Source organism: Schistocerca serialis, chromosome 3 (assembly GCF_023864345.2).
Source record: "Schistocerca serialis cubense isolate TAMUIC-IGC-003099 chromosome 3, iqSchSeri2.2, whole genome shotgun sequence".
Classification (NCBI taxonomy): Eukaryota; Metazoa; Arthropoda; class Insecta; order Orthoptera; family Acrididae; genus Schistocerca; species Schistocerca serialis.
This window is the reverse complement of record NC_064640.1, coordinates 356,163,778-356,183,945: the sequence shown is the minus strand read 5'-3', so window position 1 is coordinate 356,183,945 and position 20,168 is coordinate 356,163,778. Positions and strand designations below refer to the sequence as shown.

The 20,168-nt window shown below is 44.5% G+C and overlaps 2 protein-coding genes across 2 annotated transcripts in view; one reads left to right on the top strand and one right to left on the bottom strand.

The window, feature by feature from the left end:
• LOC126470842 (trithorax group protein osa-like) overlaps positions 1 to 2,072 on the bottom strand; it is a 65,089-nt gene extending 63,017 nt beyond the window's left edge. The window contains 1 exon segment of the mRNA XM_050098858.1: positions 2,001 to 2,072. Within this exon segment, the coding sequence (XP_049954815.1) occupies positions 2,001 to 2,072 (72 nt within the window).
• Positions 2,073 to 2,297: 225 nt separating this feature from the next.
• Positions 2,298 to 20,168, top strand: part of LOC126470841 (katanin p60 ATPase-containing subunit A-like 1) — a 108,915-nt gene continuing 91,044 nt past the window's right edge. Inside the window, exon 1 of the mRNA XM_050098856.1 lies at positions 2,298 to 2,566. Coding sequence (XP_049954813.1) covers positions 2,298 to 2,566 — 269 coding nt within the window. The remainder of the gene's footprint in view (positions 2,567 to 20,168) is intronic.

The following is a 20,168-nucleotide window of genomic DNA, read 5'->3' as shown; positions in this document are numbered from 1 at the left end:
CATATTGCTATGCTTGTGAAAGACGTCTTGTGTACATCGCTTGGTGAGGATCGAATGCTGCGTTGTAACGTCCGTCATCCTTGACCTCCCAAGTCCCCAGCCCTTAATCCGTGTCATTATTGATTGTGGGGTCATCTGCAGTCGCAAGCCTACCACGATCATCCGATTTCATTAGGAATGCTAAAAGAAAACATCCGACGGCAGTTTCTCACCATACCTACTGTTCAGTGCTGTTCACAACATTGTCGCTCCACTACAGGTATTGTTGATGAATGACAGCCGATATGTTGAGCATGTGTTACAAAAAACACCGTCTTTCCCAAAAATCAATTTTTATGCTAATTATTACTTTTGTATACACGTCAAAAAAAGTTTTGCATCACCCCGATTCCAGGAACTCCTGAAGATAGACGTTGACTGTGGTTATTGTATCACACACACAGTCCCTTTGACTGTCACTAAACCCACCCGAAGATGTAAACAACCATGCATGAGCAGCGCCTATTAGACGGAGGGGGTCCGACAGCCGATCAGTTCCACTCATTACTCCAGGAAGGAGGTACACAGCACGTGTTGTCTGTAGTTCAACCGTACCTAGACGGTCAATACCGCGGTTCGATCGCTTCTGCATTGTTACTTTGTGCCAGGAAGGGCTCTCAGCAAGGGAACTGTCCAAGCGTCTCGGAGTGAACCAAAGTGATGTTGTTTGAACATGGAGGAGATACAAAGAGACAGGAACTATCGATGACATGCCTCGCTCAGGCCCCCCAAGGGCTACTACTGCAGTGGATGATCGGTACCTACGGATTATGGCTCGGAGGAATCCTGACAGCAACGTCAGAATGTTGAATAATGCAGCCACAGGACGTCGTGTTACGACTCAAACTGAGCGCAATAGGCTGCATCATGCGTAACTTCACTCCCGACGTCCAAGGCGAGATCCATCTGTGCAACCACGACACCATGCAGTACGGTATAGATTTGCCCAACAACATTCCGAAAGGGCCGCTCAGGATCGGCATCGCGTTTTCTTCAACGATGAGTGTCGCATGTGCCTTCAACCAGACAATCATCGGAGACGTGTTTGGAGGCAACTCAGTCACGCCAAACGCCTTAGACACACTGTCCAGCGAGTGTAGCAAGGTGGAGGTTCCCTTCTGTTTTGGGATGGCATTATGTGGGACCGACGTACGCCGCTGGTGGTCATGGAAGGCACCGTAACGGAAGTACGATACGTGAATGCCATCCTCCGACCTATAGTACAACTATATCAGCAGCATATGGGTGAGGTATTCGTCTTCATGGACGACGATTAGGGCCCCCGTCGTGCACATCTTGTGAATGACTTCCTTCAGGATAACAACATCTCTCGACTAGAGTGACCAGCATGTTCTCCAGACATGAACCCTATCGAACATACCTGGGATAGATTGAAAAGGGCTGTTTATGGACGACGTGACCCAACAAGCACTCTGAGGCATCTACTCTGAATCGCCGTTGAAGAGTGGGACAATCTGGACCAACAGTGCCTTGATTAACTGGTGGATAGTATGCCACGACGAATACGGGCATGCATCAGTGCAAGAGGACGTGCTACTGGGTATTAGGGGTACCGACGTTTACAGTAATCTGGACCACCACTTCTGAAGGCCTCGCTGTATGGTGGTGCAATATGCAATGTGTGGGTTTCATGAGCAATAAAAATGGCGGAAATGATGTTTATGTTTATCTGTATACCAATTTTCTGAACAGGTTCCGGAACTCTCGGAACCGAGGTGAAGCAAAATTTTTTTGATGTGTTTATTATGTGAAACGCCATGCGCTGGTGATTTGCTGAACTTTTTTGGTTTCAAGAAAACCCCATCTAATTCCAAGCATGTGTGTATATTTTTACCTCTCTGTCTACATTTCCCCGCGAAGTATTGAATTTTCTAATTTTAACTGACGTTTGGATCACCCCGTACAAACAACAGACATTGTCTTGCGTACGTATCACTTACTGTCGCCAAGTGGGGTATTTTTATTTCAAAGCAACAGTTCCATTTTGTACCCGTGCGAATTGGCATCACCATTTGTCTATATTATCTCGAGATAAATAGCTCTGTCTTTTATACGTGTAACTTATTACCGCAACTTGTGGTCTCGTCAAGAAACAATAGATTCCACGTCTTTCCCATACGATATTACTTCTGTTCCAGGAGATGTTCAGTCATATAAATAATGGAACTGGTAGAGATTTTTATTGTGCATTCGTTGTCCGAGCATACAGCAAATGTTCCCTCTGGCAATGCTAACACATGATAGGCAGAGATCGGCAGTACGCATTTAGCCGACTGCGTGCTGTGTTGCAGCCCGAGGTCGTCGCACTCTGCGCTGCACCAGGTGACGCGGATGATGGACGCGATGACGCTGCTGGAGCCGTTCGCCTTCACCAAGATGACGACGACGCGCTGGCAGTCGCACGCGCCGCCCCCGCAGCCACAGCGCCGGACAGCCGCCAAGCAGCACCCGCAGCCCGCTCACCGCCCACGCGCCCGCCTGCACAGGAACAAGTCACCCGCCACAGGTCAGTCGCTCGCAAACCGCCTACCCTCACTTTGTGGCTGTGGTGGTTTGTCAACGGGTACCGTACAATATTTACATACACTATATGATCAAAAGTATCCAGACACCTATTAGTGGACGTTAATAAGGGGTGCGTGCTTCCTTCGCCTTTATAACGACTTCAGTTCTGCTGGGGACACGTTCAATGACGTGTCTCAATGACTGTGGAGGAATGGCATTCTTCCTCGAGAGTCGAAACCAGAGATGGTAGTGATGTTGGATGCTGGGGTCTGGAGTAAAGTTGACGTTCTGACTCACGCTAAAGGTTTTTCTTTGCGTTCATGCCGGCACTCTAAGCAGGCCACTCCATTTTAGGCATATTATTGGCCACAAAACATTATCTCACAGATGCTGCTTTACGACAGGGAACATTGTCCCGCTGGTATAAACCAGGATTGTCTCCGAAGTGTTCCCCTGCTGTACGTAGTACAGCGCTTTCTTAAGTGCAGTAAGGAAACCACATCCTAGCCACGAAAAATGCACCCATACGGCCATCTGTAACCGTATTTCACCGTAGGCACTATATATCATGGCAAGCAACGTTCTGTAGGCACTCAACAAACTAAAACCTCTCTATCGGATTCTCGATGGGTGTAGCGTGATTCATCACTCAAAATCACTCGTTTCCAACAACTCACTCTTCAGTGGCGTCGCACTTTACATCACTACAAGTGTCTCTTTGCGCTGACTACAGAAATTTGTGACTTAACAGGAATTATTCCATAAGAGTACGCCATTCTTTTCGACTCCTTATGCAGTCATTATGCTAGATGGACTGAGATTCATGAGTAATTTTTACCGCTGATTTCATACGACTTTTTACAATCAGCCTACCCCAGTGCTCGACGGTCCCTGTTGGTCGATACATTGAGTCTGCATGGTCTTGGTTTAGCTGTTGTTGTTCCTTTGCATTTACACTTCACAATCGCATCACCAGTCGACTTGTGAAGCTTTAGAACGGCCGAAATATCCGTGATGGATTCATTACTTAGGTGACATGCAGTGACTATACAGTCCATGTTCGAAGTCACTAAGCTCTCCTGACCGACCCATTCTGCCGTTACTACTCCTCTACTGACAACACACTCCGTTTCTACTGGCGGATCCGCCTCACGTGCTTGGTTTAGCTGTTGTTGTTCCTTTGCATTTCCACTTCACAATCGCATCACCAGTCGACCTGTGAAGCTTTAGAACGGCCGAAATATCCGTGATGGATTCATTACTTAGGTGACATGCAGTGACTATACAGTCCATGTTCGAAGTCACTAAGCTCTCCTGACCGACCCATTCTGCCGTTACTACTCCTCTACTGACAACACACTCCACACCTCCGTTTCTACTGGCGGATACGCCTCACGTGACATCCAGTGGTCAGTTCCGTATTATATAAGGGTAACCGTATACTTCTGCTCAAATAGTGAATGTTGATACTACAGCTATGAGTTGGCCATTTGTTTTCCCTGGAACATTTTTCATGAAATCTCCAGTCACAGCCTTCGCTCTATGAATGATAGTATGCTGGAATAAAAGAGAAGAGGGTGAGCGCTTGTGATCCCCCGTCTTCGAGTTCATTAAAAATTTTGTATCTGCTCCAGCGCGTGGATCTGCTCCTGTGAACCGCTTCTGCAAAAAAGGCCGAGAGTAAAGGACGCGAGTAGGAGCAGGAAAGGGTGAAGTACTTCGGTACTGCGTGTAAATTTAAAGAACCTTTACTATAGGAAGAATATGAATACTTAAATTGTTACTTAACTTTGGCGTTCATGCGATGCCGTACATCAATCAAAGCTAACATCGACTAGAAGTTTCAAAGGCAAAATCTGTAGTGGCTCGTCCACTATGCAATAGAAACAATCTTGCTAGGTCGTCTGCTCGTAATGAAATGGGCTGAACGTGGAGCGGCGCTCGTCGAGCTCCACATCGTCGGCTAGAGGGCGCTGTGGTCGGAGTTGTTCGTCCGCTCTCTTAGTGCCAACCTAAGAACTTGTACCTAAGCCGTCGCATCGTAGCTATCGATACCACAAAAATTGTGGCAGTATCGTGAGGGGGATGCTGTTCCGGCCGTAGTGAAGCATCTATCCCACTTGCTAGGACGAAACCACGGAAAATCTAAATCTGAGCTGAGACTTTTAACTCGATCCTCCGACCCACCAGTCCAGTGAAGAGGGCATCAGTCACTTCCACTTGGTTTACACAGTGTGAGAAGCAGACAGCTGTTCCGTATTACTTCAAAATCTTCATAATTCAGGATCCGAGGGGTTATCATCAGCTGAAAAAAAAAACCAGAACGTATTGACATACCATAGTGTCTCAACTACGATTTTTCTCTCAGCGAACAAGATACTCCAGTAGCTAGAACTAACTTGACTAAAAACCATCGTAGGACTGGTACTAGCTGAAAAATCCATACTCCTTCAGTGACGTCATTTACATCTACATCTACGTGATTACTCTGCTATTCACAATAAAGTACCTGGCAGAGGGTTCAATGAACCACCTTCAAGCTGTCTCTCTACCGTTCCACTCGCGAATGGCACGTGGGAAAAACGAGCACTTAAATTTTTCTGTGTGAGCCCTGATTTTTCTTATTTTATCGTGATGATCATTTCTCCCTATGTAGGTGGGTGGCAACAGAATGTTTTCGCAATCGGAGGAGAAAACTGGTGATTCACATTTCATGAGAAAATCCCGTCGCAACGAAAAACGCCTTTGTTTTCATGATTACCACTTCAATTCACGTATCATGTCTGTGACACTATCTCCCTTATTTCACGGTTATACAAAACGAGCTGCCCTTCTTTGAACTTTTTCGATTTCATCCGTCAGTCCCACCTGATGCGGATCCCACGCAGCACAGCAATACTGCAGAATAGGGTGGACAAGCGTGTTGTAAGCAGTCTCTTTAGTACACCTGTTGCACCTTCAAAGTGTTCTGCCTATGAATCGCAGTCTTTGGTTTGCTCTACCCACAATATTATCTATGTGATCGTTCCAATTTAGGTTATTTATAATTGTAATCCCTAAGTATTTGTCTGAATTTACAGCCTTAAGATTTGTGTGACTTACCGGGTAATCGAAATTTAGCGGATTTCTTTTAGCACTCATGTGAATAACTTCACACTTTTCTTTATTCAGGGTCAATTGCCACTTTTCGCACCATACAGATATCTTATGTAAATTATTTTGCTTGTATTTTTGATCATCTGATGACTTTACAAGACGGTAAATGACAGCATCATCTGGAAACAATCTAAGACGGCTACTCAGATTGTCCCCTATGTCGTTAATATAGACCAGGAACAATAGAGGGCCTATAACACTTCCTTGGGGAACGCCGGATATACTTCTGTTTTACTCGATGACTTTCCGTCTATTACTACGAATGTGACCTTTCTGACAGGAAATCACGAATCCAGTCGCAGCCTACTCCGTAGGCTACGGTTTAGATAGTTTTGATGCACGGCAGTTCTTTAGTTTCACGAGCCTTATTTTATGTGCTGTCACCGTCTATCTCTAATAGTTAGTGTTGCTGATTGTTACTAGAAAGTTAGGTAGGAGCTTCATTTCCGGTAACTATTCTTGAATTGAGAGGTCTGCAATTGGGTCCAAGGCGCGTGACATGCTGCGTGAATCAGTAAGTGTCAACATTGACACATGAGCCGCCGAAATTGAGTCAGGCTGAAAGGACTTACACCAGGCTGGGTGGTGGGAGTGCTGGCTCCGCTTCCAAATGACAAATCTGTGGCCTGCGTTTGCCACGAATCTTACAAGTCTCCGGTCGGATTTCAACATACATTGAACGACTCAGATATTACTATTTGTCAGTTTTCCTGGATTCTTGACAGAACTTTGGGTTTGACCACATTCCTGCATTTGTATAAGGCGCAGACAAATGAAAACTAGACAGATGGGAAAAAAGGAAGAAAATTCTTCATTATTTCAAAAGTAATCGCCATAATTGTTAATACATTTATCCCACTGTGAGACAAGACGGTCAGTGGCTTCACGGAAAAAGTTTGCGGTTGCTTACGGAACCTTGATTTTACCCGGGCTTGTACCTCTTCGTCCGAAGCAAATCGACTGCCACTAGTATCTTACTTCAGGGCACCAAAATTATGGATATCGCATGGGGAGAGAATGGGACTCCATGGAGTATGTGTAAGGGCATCCGAGTGAAACTTCTGCAGCGTAGTCGAAACGTGAGGGCGGGCATTTTGTTGACAGGTTGTGTTGGCTACATTGCAGTCGTTTCGCTGGGAATCCCTTACACGTACCCCATACAGTCCCGATCCCTCCCCACGCGATTTCCAGATTTTTGGAACCGCCGGCCGAAATGGCCGAGCGGTTCTAGGCGCTTCAGTCTGGAACCACGCGACCGCTACGGTCGCAGGTTCGAATCCATCCTCGGGCTTGGATGTGTGTGATGTTCATAGGTTAGTTATGTTTAAGTAGTTCTAAGTTATAGGGGACTGATGCAAAACCGTCAGAGGATAGATAGTGAAATACGTCCAAGAAGAACTCGGCGAACGCTACGGTTGCCATCTGATTCGGAAGAATTTACTGAGGACCAATAACAAATTTGAAGGATCTCCGGGTCCACACATGTTTCCCAAAGATACACAGAGCGTGGTGGATATCGTAGAATTATGTATTGGGAACGATCTGTTTGAATATATTAGCAACGAAACCAATAAGTATTACAGTCAAAATTTCAATAGAAGGGAACTGGATTTTAAAAAATGCCAAATTTGTCGACGTTATGGGGCCCGAACTTCGTTGATAGACACACCGATATTTCGCAAAACGATTCAGACAAATATTATCATTTTTACATTTTTCCGACATCAACAATAAACCGAATAATGCCGACCGGCTTTTCAAAGTGCAATTCGTAACTGATTATTTTTCCATAAAGTTTAAAGAAACGTTTAATCTAAGTCAAAACATCTCAGTTGATGAAGGAATGAAACCATGGCGTGGACAGTTAAATTTTAAAGTTTACAATCCGTCGAAAATTACCAAATATGGCTTTCGGAGCTGTGTGATTCGAGTAAGGGATACATTTCCTCATTCGAGATATGTTCCGGCGCTGGACAACCTTTAGCAAAAACAATGATGGAACTATTGACACCTTCTTATGGAAAGTGGCATCACCTCTGCATAGATAATTATTATAACAGTGTAGAACTTGCAGAGAAGTTACTTGAAAAGAAAATTCGAGTTTGTGGAACGATACAGCAAAATGGAGGATTTCCGGAAAAATTAAAGCTCGCAAAAATCAATGTGTTTGAAGCTTGTCACTAACCCAAAGGTGACAAGCGGCCGGCGACAAGCCAATCCGAATTAGCGCTGCCGGCACCAAGCGAATAAATTTATAAGAGACGGGCGGACGGCAAAGTGTCAACAGTTATGGCGAAAACATCTGAAATAATGAACACTTTACTTACTTTTATCCATCTGCCTCATTTTCATACAACTGCCCCTTATACTACATTGCATGACTGAAGATGAATGTGGTATTTGAGATTCCATCGTAATCTCACGACTGTGCACATCCGACTGCTAATCTCCCCCTAGCCCATTTTAGTGTCGACCGGTTTAAAACATGCTCATTGCTGTGTTCTACCGCGCGATAGATTGAAACGCCGCGCCGGTTCATCTAGAGCCCGGCGGCCCGGATAAGCGTTCGTCGGCACGAGTGCAGAGTGCACTGCTCACGACCACCGCAGCGCCACTGCCCGCTTCAGCGGACTTGGCTTGGCTTCACAAGGAGTGCCGGACACGCATTCCGCCGCCAGATACCCATCATCTGTGGTACAAAGCGTGTGTGTTGTGAGGCCTCACGAGCTTGATGTCGTTGTTGCTGCCGTAGGGCTTGTTTGCCACGCTGTGTAACATTTTTCGAGCACGACTGTCATGCTTTCGTGGTTGTTTTATTTGCCTGTTGCGTTTTTCTACATTGTCAGTTGTGTAATTTTGGTCTCTGGCGGTTTCCTGATGAGTGTAGTTCCATTTGCGCAATTTGCAGGGCCAAGGGTGCCAACTGGCTCCGATCTTACCGACCTGCTTTCGTCCACTGCCCCTGTGAGGCAACCTTCTTGTTTCACCTTGAGCCCATTTTACACGAACAACTTCTTGTCTCAGTTGAGAACTCGTGGCAAGTGAGTCTACTGCAACAACTCGGACGTTTTATCCTGTACTCTGTCTCGTCCGTCACGAGTGACCATTTTCGTTTACACGGCAGCACCAAAATTCGTGCGTTGTCAAAGCTGTCTGCTGTGCAGTTTGGCACCTGCAAGGTGACAGTGACTTTGCGAGGGACCATCATTTTCACGGCTTTGTGCTGTACGTGTCGCTTCACGTTTCCTCTTCACTATCACATCTGAAAAAGTAGACCTAGGGATGTTTAGGAGTGTGGAAATCTCGCGTACAGACGTATGGCACAACTGACATCCAATCACCTGACCACGCTCGAAGTCCGCGAGGTCCACGGAGCGCCCCATTCTCCGCTCTCGCGATGTCTAATGGCTGCTGAGGTCTCTGATATGGAGTACCTGCCAGTAGGTGGCAGCGCAATGCACCTAATATGAAAAACGTATGTTTCTGGGGGTGTCCGGATACTTTTGATCACATAGTGTATATGAGCAGAGCAGTAACGAATGGGGAATCATTCTAGCGACGATAAGTAGCGCAAATGCGGAAATCCGCTGACTTAAGCGACTTTGACAAAAACCAGATTGTTTTGGCCCAGTGGCTGTAAGCGAGCATCTAGTAAACGGCGAAGCTAGTCGGCTTTTCGCTTGCTACTGTCGTGACCGTCTATGGAAAGTGGTTGAAGAATGATGAAACCAGGAGCAGATGACAATACGTTTTACAATATGTGTACAAAGTAAAAGCCTAGACAATGCGTAAATAATAACGTAAATGAATAAACGTCCATACCTCATCACGGAACATAGGGAACGGAGGCTTGCCCGCTCTCTAAAGCAGGATAGGTGGCGATCTGTGGCATATCTAACTACAGAGTACAGTGCTGGTGCCGGCACAAGTGTTTTGGAGCACACCATTCGGCGCACAGTGACGTTCCGCAGCAGAGGACCCCTACGTGCTCCCACGTTGACCCAACAACATCGTCGGTTATAATTACAGTGGGTACGGGATCACCGTGACTGGGCAGCGGGTCAGTGGAACTGTGTCGCCTGGTCGGATGAATCCCATTTATTGATAAACCAAGTCGATGGTCGTGTCCAGATACGCTGTCATCCAGGCGCTCTGCTGCTCGAAACATGCAGCGCACCACGGACGCAGGCCAGTCTGAGTAGTATTATGGCATGGGGGAGATTCGCCTGGGCTTCCATGGGACCTGCGGAAGTAATCGAAGGCACCATGACACATCTGGACTCCATGAACATTATTGGGAACCACCTGTAACTCCTTATGCTAGATGTCTTCCTCAACAGCGATGGCATCTTCCAGCAGGATAACAGTCCGTGTCAGAAGGCCAGAATCGTGCTGCAATGGTTTGAAGAGCATGATTGTGAGCTCACGTTGATGTCTTGGTCATAAAATTCGGCTTATCTGAATCAGATTAAACCCAACTGGGACGCTATCGGGCGCCAGCATTTTTATAACGATTCTTTTCCCAAAACATTGACTTGTACTTCAGAGTGAAGCCATTTTGTTAAAAACCATTTAAAATATCCGTACGTATTACGTTAGACAATATCATCAGTTTCAAAGCAGTTTTTGAAATTTTATTCTAGGTCGAAAATTGTGGCGTTCAGAGCTCCCACCAGCTGCCTTCGCACTCTGTGAAGATTTTTCGTCGATGTCGTGTAGTGTCTTCTGGGCGCAAATCTTTTACTTAAAAAGACAGAAAACAATCTTAAGGGTGTACAATACATGTCTAAAGTCAGTTTGGTAATTTATTTGTTTTTAGTTGGAAAAAAAAGGAACGTGTACATCGGTTCCAAATCGAGCGTCACCCTGGTCTACCTCCCTTAACTTCTGATGATAGCAGACGACGACATAATCTGTTCTGCGCATGCAAAGTCTGAAACATGCTCAAGATTTCATAGCTCCACACTAGGCACAGGCAGTCGGTCACTGACGTCACTGTTCCGCTCCCTACTTAGCTGGCTGCTGATTTACACGCAAGCACAGAATGCGCACCAACAATGAGTAGTCGTTTGTGGCGAGAAAGTCGCTGGTGTAAAATGGGGTTTGAGTGTAGGAAACCAGCATACCACAGCCCGTGGCACTACCTCGTTACCCGCTTGTGTCGTTAGTTCTGAGGGACTGGCTCTGCCCTGGAAACCTCCTTGCAGGTACTAACGAAAGGGCAACCAGGTTCACTGGCAGCAAACCCCTCCACTTTTGAAGCTGGTGACTCTGGCCACATACCCTCTTAGCCACCGTAATTGAGGCAAAGATTTATGAACTATTGTCCTTAGTTCACTCCTTCCCTACTCCAAATCCCCGCCACCACCCCTCTATGCCACTTGGGCTGTTATCCATTGTTTATTTCGGACCTAATTTATTACCCTGGAGTGGATCTTATGGGTTGAAGGACAAATGTTGGTGTTTATTTAGAATGTAATATATTATCCAATTAATTATCCTTATCACTACAGTTTATTACCTTATCGCTGATATTTATTACCCAATTGGGATAATTTGTGACTCAATATGGCGGATGCAGTACGGCCAACACTATGACATCACAATCAAACTTGACTGAGAGGGTCCTGGGCAATGATTATGACCTACAAGGGGCGTTTGAAAAGTCCATGCAAAAATAAAAACTACTTACGTGTTTGGGGTAAACCTTTTCTATTTTTCGACATAGTCTCCTTTTAGACTTATACACTTCGTCCAACGCTGTTCTAATTTGTTGATCCCTTCCGAATAATAGAAATTGTCCAAGTCTGCAAAATAGCTATTAGTTGCTGCAATTACCTCCTCATTTGAATAAAATCTTTGTCCCGCCAGCTATTTCTTCAAATTGGGGAACAAATAGTAGTCCAATGGAGCCAAGTCTGGAGAATAGGGGGGATGTGAAACGAGTTAGAATCCTATTTCCATTAATTTTGCGACCACAACTGCTGAGGTGTGTGCTGATGCATTGTCATGATGGAAAAGGACTTTTTTGCGGTCCAATCGCCTGCGTTTTTCTTTCAGCTCGGTTTTCAAACGGTCCAATTATGACGAATAATATGCACCTGTAATAGTTTTACCCTTTTCCAGATAGTCGATGAGGATTATCCCTTGTGAATCCCAAAAGACAGTAGCCATAATCTTTCTGGCCGAAGGAATTGTCTTCGCCTTTTTTGGTGCAGATTCTCCCTTGGTAAACCCAATGTTTAGATTGTTGTTTGGTCTCTGGAGTACGAGGTTTCATCCACACTGTCGAAACCATACTTAAAGTCCCGCGGATTCTTCCTGAACAGCTGCAAACCATCCTTGCAACACTTCACACGATTCCGTTTTTGGTCAAGCGTGAGCAGTCGCAGAACTCATCTTGCGGATAGCTTTCTCATGTCCAAATGCTTATGAAAAATATTATGTACCCGTTCATTCGAGATGCCCACAGCACTAGCAATCTCAGGCACCTTAACTCTTTTGTCATCCATCACTATATCATGGATTTTATCAATGATTTCTGGAGTCGTAACCTCCATGAGGCGTTCAGAGCGTTCAACGTCACTTGTGCCCATATGGCCACTCCGAAAATTTTGAAACCACTTATAAACTGTTCTAATTGAAGGTGCAGAGACACCGTAATGTTTATCAAGCTTCTCCTTAGTCTCCTGTGTCGTTTTGTAATGTTTAATCACCACACGAAATTCTTTTTCGTCCATTTATTGACAATCGCTCGAATTCCTTGATTCACACGAATGCCAAACACACAGAAATAGACCAATATGGCTGAAACTTGGTGTGCGTTCTTTCCAAAGATGCTACTAGCTAAACATGACCTCGATATACACCGGTGGTGCCATCTCTCGGATTTTGCAAGGACTTTTCAAACGCCCCTCGTATCATTACTATCTGCCTCCCTCTTATTCCCCCTGTCCCCCCACCACCTTCTTCCCCTTTTCCCTGTAGGTTGCTTGTGCTGTTATCCTGCGTTTATTGAGGATCTAACTTACGAATATGGTGTGTTATCCTATGAGTTGGACTGCATATGTTGGTGTATACTTAGGATTTAATTTATTGCACAGACTACTATGGCTGTTGCTATAATTTATTACCTTATTAGAACTACTGCATTTCTTGCTCCTATAATTTATCGTCCTTATCACGACAATTTCTTACCCAATATGGCTGTAGGATTCAAACACAGCTGCCCAAGAAAAGTTTGACATTTTGACATCAAAATGGACGTCACCGAATGTAAAAACAGCGGAAGATTAAACAAATACGAGTGGGATAGCTTCAATATGAAACGGACTGTTTATTGTTTCTAGGTCCCTCCAGATATGTGTGTAGCAGTGATACGTTCAAAACACGCCAGTGCTGTAAAAAAGGCAGGAAATTTTTAAAAAATCGGAGAAACATACTTTTCATATTGCATAATCTATTTATTTAAAACATTCGTAATGTTTCTCCGAGTCCCTTCAACATATATGTAGCAGTATTACACTGATAGTCCCCTGGTTCTAGATTTAACAGTTACCACTACCTCCTTGGACATGCAAGCAGTGGTATTTAACTATCACTGATTGTGTGAAGGACCTACAGCAGATGTATATTATGCAGCTAAGAGCGCACTGGCGGAAACACATCGCGGGGGTAGCTGCTGCTGGTTGTAGCCTGAATTAACACATGAAGCGCCTCCACCCCCCACCCCACTCCCTGAACCAGTTGTGCATTATATCCGCCCCAATCATGTCCCTCGGTCCCTGGATCACAGAAGCTAAATACACAGCCAACTCCTACAGCCAAACCTGGTAACCTGCTCTCCTAATAATTAATAATTATTACAATGAAACGATGAGCGAGTGATGCTGAAAAAGTGGTTCTGCTGAAGACATCGTTGCCAAGCACTGCTTTCAACCATAGTGACTCCAACTTTGGTCACTGTCATGTGTAATTCGATTACAATTTATCATTACTGAACACACATAATGTGCAACACATGTTAAACAATTATATATTACAGAGGACCATAACAGTAAGCAATCATGAGATGCAGAGCAATTCCATCATGCATTGTTAATTTGTTCTCGTGTACTGTTCAAGAGTGGAATGGTTATATTTGAAGAAGACAGCATGGAATGCATCACAATCACCACTGACAGGTCGAAACACGGGCGGTGTTTAAAAAATAAAATCGTGACTGACTTTAGAATACAGTTATTCTAGAAACAAATCCATTACTTACATTTCGTTCCAGAAACGGAACTTCTGCTACCTCTATCATTTAACCTCATCCCCGTTCCATTTGTGAATGGTGCATGAAAAGAATGATTGTAGGTAAGCCTTAGTATTATCTCTAATTCCTCTGATTCCGCCGGCCGAAGTGGCCGAGCGGTTCTAGGCGCTACAGTCTGGAACCGCGCCAACACTACGGTCGCAGGTTCGAATCCTGCATCGGGCATGGACGTGTGTGATGTCCTTAGGTTAGTTAGGTTTAAGTAGTTCTAAGTTCTAGGGGACTGATGACCTCAGAAGTTAAGTCCCATAGTGCTCAGAGCAATTTGAATTTGAATCCTCTGATTTCCTCTTTGTGAACATCCTACGAGATGTATGTGGCAGGAAATAATACATCTTTCTCCGAACATACTCTGTCGGATTTTCTACCGTAAACCTTTCTGTGAAACACAACGCCACTCTTGTAATGTCTACCATTGGAGTTTGTTTAGAAAATCCATGACGCCAACTAAACGATCGCATGCATGTCGCCCAACGTTGTATATGATTAAATAAAATTTAATGTGACCTGGGAAGGGTATATGAAGCTTTGTATTTTGCCATAGACAGAATATGTCAGATAACTGGTCAGCATTCAGTGACATGATGGAATGTATAATGCGACAGGAAGTTCGTGTGGATGTAATGTGCACTTTTATTGTGTGCAAGGGGTAGCTTTGACAGCTAGCATTGTGTTGACTAAAGTTTTCCTGAGCAGTTATTTGGAAGAAAATGATAATGGTGAAGAAGAAGGAGTGTTCTTGCAAATATTTTGTAGGTACACAACTTTGGTGGGGGAATCCGAATCTCAACTCGGTGTCAAAGAAACCAACCCATTCTTGATATTGTATTGAATATGAAAACAAATATTCTTGTACAAAATCTTTATTAATTGTTGCATACATATTTACATGCAAGATACATTTCTTCCTTCATCTTTTTGGCGTAATTTTGATAATTTCTAGCTAATTTTAAATTACAATTTAATCTGCATCAGAATCTTCTCATTCTTTTTCCAACCAGTAATCAGATCCCGAATTGTAATACGTATCTAATTTTTTTCCTGTAAGAGAATTTATGCTGGACCGGCACTCGTACTCGAATTTCTCAATGATGACGAGCGGTCGCCTTAACAGCTTCAGCTATCAATGCACACTTCCCGGACCGACATAAACTTCCATATGTCACACTGTCTGCATCCCTATACAGTGAAAGTTTGAGTCGGTCTATGAGGCACAGCTGATGGTAGGCTTTCTAATTAATTTCGGACGGCTGTAAGTCGTCATTAACGTCTATTCATCCAGACACGAAAGTAAATATTACATGCCACTGTGATCGCAAGGGTCTCGATTCCTCACAGTCTCGTCCTCACCGGTGCGGGAATACTGAGTAAAGCTGTAGGCATTAAGTGATGAATATACTGCACAATGTCATAGGGATATAGATAGCGGACATATGGAAGTATGGGTCCGTTCGGGAGGCGTGGGTGGATGGCCATAGTGGTTAAGGCGACTTTTCGCGATAAGCAGGTTCGAGTCCTTGTCCGGCACAAGTTCTTATATCTCACTAACAGATAGTAAGTCTATACCTAACACAGCCAATGCCAAGATATTTGCAAACAGTGAATTTATTTCGAATTAATTTAAGATGGCTTCCACTCTTTATTAATGTCTGCTCATATAGATGTGCAAGTAAATATTGTTAATGCACTCCACGTATTTTTTGATGTACAACTGTAAGTTTACAACGTTTTCAAGTGAACTACCATTAAATGTAGTTATTCCGTCAGGCTCAAACTCCACTGTGTTTCCGTAGCGGTCGTGTGGTTCCAAACTGTAGCGCCTAGAACTGCTCGGTCACACCGACCGCCCGCATCTCGTGGTCGTGCGGTAGCGTTCTCGCTTCCCACGCCCGGGTTCCCGGGTTCGATTCCCGGCGGGGTCAGGGATTTTCTCTGCCTCGTGATGGCTGGGTGTTGTGTGATGTCCTTAGGTTAGTTAAGTTTAAGTAGTTCTAAGTTCTAGGGGACTGATGACCATAGATGTTAAGTCCCATAGTGCTCAGAGCCATTTGAACCATTTTTTCACACCGACCGGCTAACATATTTAAGTGATTTACATTGCAAGATCACAGGTCAACACATGGAACAGTGACGGGGGTTAATGATAGACACAGACTCCAGTGTTTGGAAAGAAATGTAATATTTTTTACAAAAAACTTTTTTCTACTGTCAGTCATGATTTTCTTTTTTTAAATATGGACTACAAAGCAATGATAGATGCATGTTTTTTTTAACTACGTCATTACCGCCCTCTTTCTTTGCAGACAATCCAGTGGCAGGATGACAAAATAACTTTTATTCCTTGAGCTGTCGCTATTTTCTTTTTTAGATGCGGTGTTTGTTCCATGCACTCCATGCCGTTTTCTCCGAATACGATCATTCCTCTCTCGAATAACATGTGAGAAAGAATGAACTATGCGTGTATTAAACACATGAAACCTACCTTGAAGTAGCTCTAAGGGTAACTGGTGATAAATTATTGGTCTCGTAACCGCTTAGCGCCCATGCTGAATCACTCGCTGAACACTACCGAAACTTTGTTTACCGCGTTCGTTACAGGACTAATGAGCACATTAAGCACAAAGCGCGCGAAATTATTCAGTAACAGAGGGTGGAGTGAAATCGATATGCTGGCACCCAGGGAATAGAAGAGTCTGACTCAAAAGACTCTAACGACAACATGGGCGCATAGGACACTCCTCAGATGACTGACAACGTTCCGACCAGCAACTAGTTATCACTGCTTGCTGAGGAGTGAATTAACGAAGAGATATGATAAAAGACGGCCATTGGGAGGCTACCCCCACCTGTCGATGCACGACCAGCAACTACGAGGAACTCAGTGAGCTACCCACTGGTCTCACTGGTCAGCTGAAGACAGCGTTCAAACCTAAAACGTTTAGGTTTCCGGCAGACACCTTGAAAGACAATATATTCCTTCTCCAAGGTTTTGGGAAACAAAGTTTCTAATTCTACATATATCCTACTGGACAGAAATACAAGATTCAGGTGGTCGTCCGTGACATCCGGCCTGACAGATCTGAAAACAGAGCCATAGTGGCAGCGCTTCCCGAGAACTTCACCGTAGACAGCGTGAAAGTCATGACCAAGTGTCCACCACTGAACGTCCAAATGAAGGCAGGATTAGGCAGCTCCGGTTCCTGGCGACCTAATTGAACAAACACAAGAACTTGTCGACCTACCAACTTATTGCGCCTTAAGGTGACAGTTACGAACTACGAGGAATTTGAAGGTCCCACGCAGTACTAACGCTCTGAGGTATTTTATCATGACGCACAGCAGTGTCACGTGAAACCAGCGTGCGTAACGTACGCTGGGAATCACCTGTCTCGAAAATGTGTCACACTGAGGAATAACTCAGCAAACGTGAGTGCCATGTGGTGAAGCACATCGAGCACATTATAGCCAGTGCCAATTTACGTTAAAATATTGGAAAGTTGACGACATACCGGTACTGCAGCTCCGTGCAAGACACACTCACCACTGCAACACGCCTAACCATGTACACCTCAACCCCCGAACAGTTTCCCGCTTTAATGAACTGTCACCAGTCAGCAGCAGCGGCCAGAACGAGTCCGCAGCGGATTTAACGCCGAAATTGCTTCCCCACCCCACCGTTATCAAAACGACACAACTCCGGGGCCCATTACCAGCTGCAAATACCCTCAGAATTCGCAGGAACCCTGAAATAAATCAAAGATTTGTTTAAAGAATTTAGTATCCACGAGTTACGACGCAAACCATCACGAAACTACGGGCCCTCACTGACAAGTTTTCCTAGGTCGTCATTGTGGCTGACGCTGTCATAACTGTCTTCAGTGATGGCTCAGGTTAGACTGAGGGCATTCCATACCCTAAACTGGATATCCACTAGCGTTTCTGACAAGAAGTACGAATTGGAGCACTTGCTTCGTCGCAACGGAAATGATGTAGCGTGCCTTTCTGAGCCGCGCATGACCGACACTGACAGAGTGACCATCCATAACCACGCATTGCATCGGGTCGACCGCGATGGCCGTTGAGGTGGCGGCGAAACCGTCCTGATGAAAATATCGACGCCACTTTAAGATACTCAGTCCTCCCCAGACTCCCCATATTGATGCCGGAATCGCTTTGGACACACCACAGTCCACATCGACAGGGGACGTCAAATTGATTCCACATAGTTAGATTTCCAGAAGGCTTTCGACGCCGTTCCTCACAAGCGTCGTCTAACCAAACTGCGTGCCTATGGAACATCACCTCAGTCGTGCGACTGGATTCGTGATTTCTTGTCAGAAAGGTCACAGTTCGTAGTAATAGATGGAAAGCCATAGAGTAACACAGAAGTATATCGGGCGTTTCCCAAGATAGTGTTATAGGCTCTCTATTGTTCCTGATCTATATTAACGACATAGGAGACAATCTGAGTAGCCCTCTTTGATTGTTTGCGGATGATGCTGTCATTTACCGTATTGCAAAGCCATCAGATGACCAAAACGAATTGCAAAATATAGATGAAATATCTGCACGGTGCGAAAAGTTGCAACTGACCCTGAATAAAGAGAAGTGTGAATTTATTCACGTGAGTACTAAAAGAAATCCGCTAAATTTCGATTACGCGATAAGACACAAATCTTAAGACTGTAAATTCAACTAAATGCTTAGGGATTACAATTGCAAATAGCCTTAACTGGAACGATCACATAGATCATGTTGTGGGTAGAGCAAACCAAAGACTGCGATTCACTGACAGAACACTTAGAAGGCGCAACAGGTCTACTAAAGAGACGGCTTACACCACGCTTGTGCGCCCTATTTTGGTGTATTGCTGTGCGGTGTGGGATCCGCATCAGGTGGGACTGACGGATGTCATCGAAAAAGTTCAAAGAAGGGCGGCTCGTTTTGTACTATCGCGAAATAGGGGAGATATTGCCACAGACATGTTACGCGAATTGGAGAGGCAGTCATTAAAACAAAGGCGTTTTTCGTTGCGACGGGATCTTCTCATGAAATTTGAATCACCAATTTTCTTCTCCGATTACGAAAACATTCTGTTGGCACCCACCTGCATATGGAGAAATGATCGTCACGATAAAATAAGAGAAATCAGGGCCTGCACAGAAAAATTTAAGTGCTCGTTTTTCCCGCGAGCCGTTCGAGAGTGGAACGGTAGAGAGACAGCTTGAAAGTGTTTCATTGTACCCTCTGCCAGGCACTTTATAACAGAGTAATCAAGTAGATGTAGACGTAGATGTACGCTTATTAGCAAAAGTTCGAGGGTATTGTGTATCAAGCAAAATTAGTGACTGGATTGAGGATGTTTTGGAGGGAGCACGGAGCAGTTATCTTGGAAGCAGAGTCATCAACAGATGTAGAAGTAACTTCGGCTGTGCTCTGGGAAAGTGGGTTTTGACCCTTGTTATTTATATTGTTTATTAATAACACTGCGGACAATATTAACAGTAACCTCGCAGATGACAGTTATATAATAAAGTACTACCTGAAAGAATCCGCACAAACATTCAGTCAAATACTGATAAGATTTCAAAGTGTGCGAAATTAAACACTGTGCACTTCAAAAAACGAAAAAAGTTAGTTTTCTATGACTATAATATAAAAGAGTCACAGTTTGAATTGGTCATCTCATGCAAATAGCTGGATGTAACACTATATAGGGGTATGAAATGAACCGATCACACAGGCTAGGTATAGCAGGCGTAATACTGCGCTGTTCACTGGTAGGATTCTAGGGAAATGCATTCAATCCACAAAGGAGACTGAACTGGCACACGTTTGCGATGGACGCAAACTATCCTGTGAAAACCCGTCTGGAAAGTTTCTAGAACCAACTTAAAGTGATGAATCGAGGAGTATGTTACAACCCCCTACGTATATCTCCCGTACATATTGCGAAGACAGTGTTAGACTTTTTACATCATGTACACAGGCATTTAAGCAATCGTTCTTCTTACGCTCCACGCATGAATGGAAAGGGAAAAAGCGGTAATAGCTAGTACAATGGGACGTGCCCTCTGCAATGCGCTTCACAGTGTTTTGCGAAGTGTAGATACAGATGTAGAATGACGCA